General features: G+C 34.2%; 1 protein-coding gene across 1 annotated transcript; it reads right to left on the bottom strand.

The window, feature by feature from the left end:
- Positions 1–1,149: 1,149 nt before the first annotated feature.
- LOC126967055 (collagenase-like) lies at positions 1,150–10,097 on the bottom strand. Its single transcript, XM_050811389.1, has 8 exons — positions 10,034–10,097; positions 8,358–8,403; positions 7,311–7,470; positions 5,990–6,159; positions 4,931–5,032; positions 3,689–3,828; positions 2,733–2,847; positions 1,150–1,680 (listed from the first exon to the last, which is right to left on the bottom strand). The coding sequence occupies exons 1-8, from the start codon at positions 10,070–10,072 to the stop codon at positions 1,277–1,279; spliced, it is 1,176 nt and encodes a 391-aa protein (XP_050667346.1). The 5' UTR covers positions 10,073–10,097; the 3' UTR covers positions 1,150–1,276.
- Between the last annotated feature and the right edge of the window lie 644 nt (positions 10,098–10,741).

Genomic DNA, 10,741 nt, shown 5'->3' with positions numbered 1-10,741 from the left:
CTTTTATAAATGAATAGAAAAGTTTGGGATTGTCTGATATTCCATTTTCAGACAGCTTTTATTTTTTTATAGTATTCGTTCTATAAAATTTTGGCTCTCTCGCGTATTAAAGAAAATGCATTTTTATGTGCACTATTGCCATAAGCTTTGTATTTCTTAAAAAAAAAATACTCTTTCTTTAAGGACTTCTGTAAAAGGGGGGCTAGGGCTGACAGAAATTGACTGGAAAATAACAAGATTTTATTGATTTATGAGGTATATATTTATCAGGATTAGTATCAGTACAGTTGACAATAAAAATATTGAGTGGACAGTTCTCAGTAATTGTTAAATATCTTGTATATTTAAGTTCCCAATCGATAAGACAAAATAACTAATGAGCCTTTGATATCATCGAAATTACCTTTATCGTAGATATATTTCTTTCTTGGCGTGGATTTCAAATTACTTTCGCAATCAAGAGTCAAGGTAAAGTCTAAATGATTTGTGATTGACATTCTTAGGAACCAATGGATTATTACAATGTAAGACTGATAAGACTGATACTACGTTGTTACATAACACGTAATCTAATTTTCTGTTATTAATATTTCTACATAGATTGTACAGGTTGAGGTTACATTCGCTCAGAATATCCAAAAATAAATGTTGCGGTTCACCTGACATACTTTGCGGTTGAAGATAGACCGTATTCCTATCCTGACCTAACCAATTTATTTTAGGTAAGTTGAAAACAGCAAGAATTAAAAATATAACATTCCACGATTTAATGATATTTATCGGACAAATGAATTAGTTGCATATCAAAAGTATAATCTCGATTTTTATTTGATTATTCCATGTACACACTTTTTGCGAGGCAAACTCTGCAATTCTATTTTCTTTAACACACTATACCGTATTAAGCAAAATATCTGGGGTAGGTTACTGAACAAAATTTACTATGTCAGAAAATCGAAGTTTGTATCATAATAAATGCGTTCGCGTTAAAAATTTGAATGGTACCTACAAAATAGACTAGTTGGTACAAAAACTCATAAAACTGAATGATCTAACAATCTTAGTAGTATTTTATTATTTTACATCGACAGCTTTAGCAAATGTTGCACAAATTTTGTATATGATAAGGTTAGAGAAAAAGAAAATGACTGCGGTTGTACAATATTTAATTGGACGATGAAATACAAACTTAACAGGAATATATAATCACTTAATATTGTCACTAAAATCTTTTTTGATTTTGGTATAATTTCTTAGTAGTAATTATTCTTCGACATTAGAAGTTGAACCAGCGTGAGTTAGTCCATACACCATCAACGGTGACAACATCATCTACTACAGTTGTAGTAGTATCATCTTCTACAGTTATAGTAGTATCATCTGCTACAGTAGTAGTATCATCTGCTACAGTAGTAGTATCATCTACTACAGTTGTAGTAGTATCATCTTCTACAGTTGTAGTAGTATCATCTGCTACTGTTGTAGTAGTGTCATCTTCTACTGTTGTAGTAGTATCATCTTCTACTGTTGTAGTAGTATCATCTGCTACTGTAGTAGTAGTGTCATCTGCTACAGTAGTAGAAGTGTCATCTACAACAGTTGTTGTAGTGGCTACCTCATTGAAGTCTATTCCAGTAACTCGGGTAAACCAGGAATGGAATGGGCCAACTCGGATAAAACCTGTGGAATATGGATTTCGGTTGAGTTTGATATAAATCCTGAAATACATTGCTCGTTCATGTCATGTCATACTCATGTGTTTTTAGTGTTAAAACTTTGTGCCCAAAATTCACTGTTTTGGTTATAAATACTATTGATTCCATAACAAAATGAGTCAGCGCAGAGTATATCTCTTTTGTTAAAATAAGTATATCAAAATAATTTGAATAAATAACTTATTTGTAATTTGTGCTCACACTACCTAGTGATACATATATTGTGTACTATTCAAATATGTAATGTAGGTATTATATGTGCACCTTAGAAATAAAAATTCAATCTGTTTGCATTTGGTGCACTGTGTGTATATCTGACTTTGCTTGATTGCTGACTTGCAATTAATTGTTATGTTGACTGTGTTGTATGCGATCGAATCACCAGTCCACCAGTCACTGATTTAATATAGACAGATTATCGTGGGGCTTATATTTAATCTGCAAAAGTTATGACACAAAAAGTTGTGTCATAATTTTGGACAATCTTGACATTCACGATTATAATTTTATCTAAATAATAATAATAATAAGCATATTTATTCAAGAGTTATAGATTACATATTTTAATGTGTTAGTAACTTAAAAATATACCTTAAACTAATGTTATTACTTAAACTATAATCTTCCCATCCGGGTATATGCCTCCTCAATCTTCTTCCACAACTCTCTATTTTTTTGCTTTCTCTAGCCAGTTTTTACCTGCCACTGTAAGAAGTTCATCACTCCACCTCATTTTGGGTTACCTGAGGGACCACACCATGTTGTCGCTTTTAGAGTCCATCTGGACTGTCTGGGACCTTAGCCACATGTCCTGCCCATTGCCATTTCATTTTTAATGCATGTTCAAGGACATCTGTCAGGTTTGTTTTTTTCCTGATGGTTTTGTTGCGGATCTTATGTATCTTTCTGAGCCTCAAGATGCTTCTCTCCATGGCATGTTGTGTTGTTGGTAAACGATTTTTTATTTTCTTTGTGTGCACCCATGTAATAAATAATAGGTTGTATTAATAAACTCACCTGCTGGTAATCCGGAGTGGCAACCACCAGAAGCGGCACTTACTACGAAAGATGCCACCGCCGTCAGTACAGGTACACCTGAGTCGTTGTCAACCAAAGGACTACCACTGTCACCCTAGAAAGTAATAGATATGTTCATATGAAAAACCGTCAATAACAAGAATTAAGAGAAATCTAATTGATGAGATCCTAGCTTATTTTATATTGGCCTCTTAACATTTCAATTCTTTTAAATATAAGCTGCTAATATTATTCTTCTATGTTTTTAATAAAATTTATATAATTTTGGAATTGTTTTGGATATATATTAAAATTTATTAATGTAATAAAATAATAGTACCTACCTTGTTTAAGTAAGAAAAGATTTAAGTAATGAAAAAAATCCAATAAATTAGAAAATTTATAGATTTTAATGTAACCTATCTAAAACTTTATGCGCATATTAATCATGGGCAGATAATCTAGTTCTTTGTAAGTTACTTGTAGAGGTAGAACTTATAACTATAGGCTTACTGGTTTAATACATTTAATATACTGGCGTATGGACAAACAAAGCGTACGGGAGAGAAGAAGATCTAAAGGAGATACAGCAAGATATAAAAGGAAAGTGAATCTATTGTTACTGTGACCGATTTTCATTGACATGTAAAATATGTTACCATTTTGGTGGTATATATAGGCTGGTACATAACTAATTAGAGTAACCCAACATCCCATCACTCGACCTACAGCAAATCTTCGCTCGGTGTCAACATGTCATCGATAAGTTGTCAACGGAAACCGAACGCATTGATAGCGCTATAGCTAATAGACGTCGCATGAACAGCGAGTGGATATCACGCGGTCTAACAGCGGACATCGTGTGGTCTACAAAGTATGATCATTGATGTCTATCAGCGATTGGCTGTAGATTTCGTATTGTTATATATTGCTTTGAAACAAAGTTTTTTACATACCTCACAAATTGACTGCGTAGTAACATTCCAGTAACGCGCACAAAGTGTGTTCTGATTGACAATGTTACCAAAAAGTCCTCTGCACTGTGCGTCGGGGACACCAGACAAGTATACCCACTGTAGTTCTGTTGGCCTGAATCCTAATAAAACATGGCATCGATTAATATACAATGAAGCTGTGAAACATAATAATAATAATAATTATAATTAATCATTTATTTTCAGGCATTACCCATATATATACAAACAATCTTAACTTAAATTAAATTACATAACATTCTTGAGTTTAATTGAATTACAGATAAAATTACAGTAAAAAATTTATGATATGTCATAATCACAATTAAAAAGAAAATAATTAATAATAATAATAATACTCAGACGCGACATTGCATGTTATATATAAGTTATGGTACGAGGTTATGACGTAGAAAACCGTCTGAAATATAAATCATAATAATATATTATATATTATTATGGTTGAAAATTATATGCATTTTATTATATTTATTATATATATAAATACATTTTTAGCGTAGGGTCCAGTGAATTTAAATATTATGTTTGGCTTTCTTATTATTTAAGTTTATGTTACTCGCACAAATGTTCTCAAACGTATCTTGGATTTCTTTTAACTTTGACTTTGTGTGAAGTATCATTCGAAATCAACAGTACTTATCTTATGGTTTTTTTTCATCATGAAAATATACATCATTGAATAAAACATAAGGAAGAGAGAGGAAAGGTCCAAAATTAGACCCTTGATGCGCCTCGGTTACCAATTTTGAGAAAAGCCAGAGGAGATCTTGTGTAAGTCATATCAACTTTTTTAAAATGATATCAGAAGCTTGGTACCGGCGTTAATCCGGCACCACGATTGCGCTTTTCACTTAGAGAGAAGATAATTAAGTATTGGTAGACCACTCCACTAGCTACGGTGTACTACAACACAAAAATTCGTTGCACATGACTGTTTAGTAGCAGAATATGGCGTCGCTTTGTTAAAACCTAGCCTAGCCCTTGGAAAGGAGTGCCTCAATGTTATTTCATTTATATTGGTAAATTCTGTACATGTTAGGGTACAATATAATATTTAGGCATCGATTTATCCTTATCTTGTTTTTCTAATTAGATTGTAAAATGTCTTTACACCTGTTAACGACAGCTTAATTTTGATAAACATACTTCACTATCAATATGGCCGATTAATTTTCCATTATGCAATAACATTTCATAACATACCGTTAGTCCAAGTTAATCCCCAACCACTGGCGGTTAATTGAACACCTGTGTAATCGTTGTAGGCGTCACTTCGGGATTGCAATTGGATGCTATTCAAGTTGTCTGTAAAATTATAAGAAAAAAACCAACTATAATACGAGTGACTTAAAAAAACTACGGACTAATGAAAATGGTCTTTGTTTGAGGCTCTTTCACGCCTAAACCACTGATCGTATTGACATGAAACTTCCACCATTCGATGCGAAATTTATCCTAGATGTTTATGGCTACTTATATTTTTATTGTATTTGTAAAAAGATAAATAAAATTTAATATAATATATTTCCTTTCAAGTATCGTTCAGCGAATCGGGTGGAAACGGCTAGTGCTTCATATTTGTATATGTTACTTTTGTTATGTATTTATTTTATAATATTTACACATTTTGAATCAGATTGATTATAAAGAAGCTCTTAATATCGATAAGGTACCTAAATTACTAACGACTGCATTTCCTGTGCGGGATTATATTTTACTAGCTTTTACCCGCGATTTCGTCCGCGTTGAATAGATTCTCTGGGCAATTTAATTTTTATTTTTTTAGGATACTTTCCAAATAATACATATACAAAGTGCTCTTTCCGCTGCTGGCACATATCCCTTGTCATTGTGGGCAGTCCCTTTAATAGTATTTCCCTTTGAACTGTAATCTCCTATTTGATCCCCACGTGGATCAAAGTTTCAAAAATGCTCGAAAAAATATTTATAAATTGTTCTTTATCAAGTGCCTAAATACAAAGTTTCAGGGTTTTATCATCGATAATGACGAATTTCCATACACACTGCCATCCCCTATTTCAACCCGCTCTTTTTTTTTGCAATAAAAGGTAGGCCTGTGTCCTTTTTCAAGTTCTACTCTATCTTTGTCCTAATTTGTATCAAAATCAATTCGGTGGTTTAGGCGTGGAAGCGTAACAAACAAACTTACATTCAAATTTATAATATTAGTTGCAGTTTGCAGTTTGAGATAGAGAGACAACATATTAGATGTTATTTATATATTATTGTAACAAGTTATACCTGTAAATGTCATTGCAATCGGCAAATAGATGAGCGATATATCATTCTGTTGAGCACGTCCTGGCTCATTCACATCGAATGTGGGGTAGGTGTACCACCGACGGGTTTCTGACACGTACTCGGCGTTGTTAACGTTAGTTAATCCAGCTAACACTGTCACCGACTGGCGGCTAAAATGTTTCGTAAATGTCAAACAATGAAACAAATCTTAGGCTGGTTTGCACTTACTAACTTTAGCAATAACAAACACTTTAAAGTGCCAGTTAAGAAAAAGAATGAGTTGCACCATTTGACAATTTTTAGATGACATCATAACTTTGACTGTAAACCGTAAGAGCGCTTTCACCTACGTTCGATCCGAATCCGATCCATATCCGTGAAAACACGGTCCGAAATAGTCGTTGAACTATTTCTATGGTAGTTTACGCACTAGATCCGGTTTCCATCATCCAATTTCTTTCCGTCAACCGTTACAAAGAATTCTACGATTACACCGGACCGTTTTTCACGGGTACGGATCGGATTCGGATCGAACGTAGTGAGAAAGCGCTCTAACCGTCCAATCATTAACTATGCCAAGGAATTCGATAGTGCAACACAATCCGCAGTCTATATTAAAGTCAGCGTTACTGTTAACGTTAAATTTGACTAAAACCTGAACTTTAAAAGCTAATATGATGCAACCTAACCTTAAAATATTAAATGGAAAATGGCGTTGATAGTTTTTTAATTGCAGATTGTAGGTAAAATATATTTTACATGATGTGTTCCTGTTGTGTTTATGACTCTGTTTTGTTGTTGTCCAGTGAAATTATTTCAATGGACAACAACACGAAAATTGCTAAACGGCCCAATTTCAGGGTATTTGTTAAAAATATATTGAGAATATCACTAAAAGCGACAAGCGTCAGTTATTACAAAATTATAGCAATGCTGATGAATACATTTAGCTCTCTGATGAACAGTAGGTTGTCTAAACAATACTCTGTACTTCCTTCGATAATTCTAGCTCACGGAGAGGTAATTTTGGGATTATTACAACCAAATTACTGGGTTTAGCGTTGCTTGAGTTTGATTGCTATTTTAATTAAAACATACCATATATATATCTATGCGGCTCCACAGGGCTACTTGAAAACCAAGTACCTGGCAGCTATTTCGGTCAAAAATCCAGCCTCACTAACTCGGAAATGCTACCACTATTCTCCTACAGTTTGGTAGTGATATGTTGTACATAGTATTAAGTATTGTAAGTATAATAATTATAAGTATTGATTTGTGTTGAATGAAGTAACCCTATAGCAAATATAATATTAAATACCCAGCCACGCAAGCTGCAGAACTGAGAACCCATTTAGCATCAATCACTGATCCACTGCAAGTTAGAATATTTCCACGGTTGTCGACGGCTCTCACGTATGCTTGGTAAGGGAACTGGCCAAGTTCTGCATCCCACCCGGAAACTATGCGTCCTTGACGACCTGAAAGAAATGATTTAATATAATATCTATTCAAACGAATGAGGAGTAAAGTTAGATTCAAGACCATTATTTTTCTTTTTCCGATGGCAAACTTATTATTTCCATTTTAATCTGAGGCAAGGACCTGTAGAAATAGCCACACAACTAAAAATTGTCTCTGCGTTTTGGTCTTGTAAAGAACGATCTGTTTGTCTGTTACATAGTGAGAGTGACCGCATTAACGGTCTAACAGCACAAAACTAACTAACACTAAAAGCAAGTCCTTGTATATCCTTGGAGGTCCCTAAGTCGTATCTGTTCGGGAAAACTGGAGCTGGTAATTTGACAAAGCTTCTTGCAAAACGTGCGAATGTAGAATACCAGACGTCAGCATGATGCGTGAAATTATCATTTTAAAATAATTGCCGGAGGTGGAATGGCCTGGATTAGAGGTGACAATAATGTGAGGCCGAATTTGTGCCCTTCTCTGATAACCTATGGTGGCACACGCAGCGGCTACCTAAATAGCGGGGCCATGTTAGGCGCGTGATCGCAATGGTGCTCGGGATTAGGCAGTGGTCCAACGACCTCAGAGGATGTCAAGTCAACAGTTAGTCCAACAGCCTGTGACGCACGAGAGTAGATTTTGTAGGAAGCAATTTGTATTGACTATATTAATTGAATATTCAAATCGATCCACATAACCGAGAGTCTGATTACATATAATAATATGTCTTACGTAAGAGCTTAAATTTAAAATAGTCCCGCTAGATTGTTTTTATCTTGTTCAACTAATCGTTTATTACCAATGCATATCTAGATAAAAATGGATAATAATCTGCAATCGGTAGCACAAACATAATAAATAATAGATTAACAATGTATAACAGTGGTGGTAGACTTATTACCTTGAATGGGTTCAGCATAGTTCGAGGGAATGTAGTGGGAGAGAGCCTGTAAGAAATAACATTGCCTTTATTATTCACTTTCTCTGGTTACCTTTAACTTAAACATAGTAACTCTATAAAATTACGTCCTTCTAATCTGTTTGTTGAGAACTTTTTTCTGGAGTGTGATTAAGATCATAATGATGAGTTAGAAAGGTTAATAACTATGTAAATTTACAATACTTGAATTTATTTTATTTATAATAATTAATTCTAGTATTTATTATAATTTATTCAGTTCAGCCTCTTGTGAAAGTCATATTTAAATATTGTTTTTTAATTTGATCTTGAATGAGAAATAAGTATAATCGTATATGAGTAAATATAGTAATGTTTTACAAAATACAAAGATTGATGCCCTACAAACCGAAATACAAATTGTTGGTACTGTTCATTACTGCTTGGTGGAAATGGCGCCGCTGTGATCTCCATCTAGCATAGACTATCACACATATTTTGACATTGGCATCTATAGAGCTTTTTTTTTTGGTTCTGTTCGTCCATCTGGACAGGCAAAGGGGTCAAAAGCCCATACAGCCAGCATCTATAGAGCGTTCGTATAGACTTTTTTTTTTATAGCAAAGGAGGACAAACGAGCGTACGGGTGTTCTGGTGTTAAGTGAATGAATGAATTAATTAACCTCTTTGCTCAGAATTTAGCTTAGCTTCGATATCTTATTTATAGTCATTTGACAGCTGAAATTATGCTGAGATTAAGCCACTGACCTCTACTATATATACCACTGGACTGGCGGCTGTCAAAGTGCTATTGTGCCTGATTGATATTCGCCATTTTGGCGCTGTTGGCCATGTAGCGAGAGTCTGCGGTACCTACTAAAACTAGCGATGACATCCTAGTGGACAACATAGATGATGGGAAAATATTTACAAAAAAATAATTATGTACTTCATGACGTTGATTATTGAAGTATAAATAACACGGAAAACAATCGAAATTAATTCAAAATGCAAAAATACTTGAGAGTATTGTACGTTCCATTTGTATTATACGTCAAAATTAGTTCCCTGGACGCTCGCGAGTGGCACTTGATTTGGTGAAAAACATTGAAAAAAATGATGTCAAACATATGGAACAGCCTGTCCAGTGGCATTTATACAGGTCAGTGACTTAAGCTAAGACAGCATGCAAAAGTCAAGTCCCCGTTTTATCACATTCAACAACGTTGTACATATGTAAATCTGAGTAAAATCTAAGTACACCATAGTTCTCAGTCTTCACCAGTGGGAGGCTTCTTTGCACCGGATGCCGGCTAGATTATGGGTAAATAAAAAAAAAATACCACAACGGCGCCTATTTCTGCCGTGAAGCAGTAATAGGCGCCGTTGGTCATTTTGGTCTGAAGGGCGTCGTAGCTAGTAAAATTACTGGGCAAATGAGACTTAACATTTTATGTCTCAAGGTAACGAGCGCATTTGTAGTGCCGCTCAGAATTTTTGGGTTTTACAACAGTCCTGAGCGGCAATGCATTGTAATGGGCAGGACGTATCAATTACCATCTGCTAAACGTCCTGCTCATCGTGCCTTATTTTGGTAAAAAAAATCTTAGCCTAAGTCTACATGAGCACTACCGTTTATTTACATTTGATTCAAGAGCGATATAATAACTTCGTCTTACCTGATGGCACAACAAACTACTGAAAAGTACGAACCACATTTTTCTTGACTCTAATGAAACAATATAAAAATTCGCCGCTTATATATATGATGTCCGTGCATAATTCATTGATTAATTTAATCTCTTTGCGATAATATTTTTTAAATAGACTAGTTATGGTCGCTAATTTGTCAGCGCGGAATTAAGTACATACTAATCTATAACATCTATACATATAAATAAAATTGGAGTGTCTGTGTGTAATATTGAAATAACAATTTATATAAATACATATACGGTACATACACCAAGATATTATTTTAGAAAAGATTGTTTTATTTTAGAAAAATAAAGTAATGTTGCAATGTCCATGAAACGGTCTAACTCTAAAAATAATTTATATGGCAAAACAACGTTTGCCGGGTCAGCCAGTATAAGATAAAAAAACAAGGTATTGTTTGTTCGTTAGTATAAAAATTTACACCATTGTTTTGGTGTTTTTTAATTGGTGACTTGTCCGATTTTTACACGCTTTTTATTAGCTTCACCTGTGTGTATGTTTGTTTGTAACCGACTCACTTGGGCATGATTTTGATCCACTTTAAACTCATTTTTAACCGACTTCAAAAAGGAGGAGGTTATCAATTCGATCGGTATTGTTTTTTGTATGTACACCGATTACTCTGTGATTTATTTTCTTTAGTTCGATGCAGAATAGATGCCATTTTT

Source organism: Leptidea sinapis, chromosome 1, assembly GCF_905404315.1.
Source record: "Leptidea sinapis chromosome 1, ilLepSina1.1, whole genome shotgun sequence".
NCBI lineage: Eukaryota > Metazoa > Arthropoda > Insecta > Lepidoptera > Pieridae > Leptidea > Leptidea sinapis.
This window is presented reverse-complemented; position numbering and strand designations above follow the sequence as displayed.

Coding starts and splice junctions, on each gene's coding strand:
- LOC126967055 (XM_050811389.1), bottom strand. CDS start 10,072: ATGTGGTTCGTACTTTTCAGTAGTTTGTTGTGCCATCAG. Junction 8,404..10,033: donor GTAGTTTGTTGTGCCATCAG/GTAAGACGAAGT, acceptor TATTTCTTACAG/GCTCTCTCCCACTACATTCC. Junction 7,471..8,357: donor CTATGCTGAACCCATTCAAG/GTAATAAGTCTA, acceptor CATTTCTTTCAG/GTCGTCAAGGACGCATAGTT.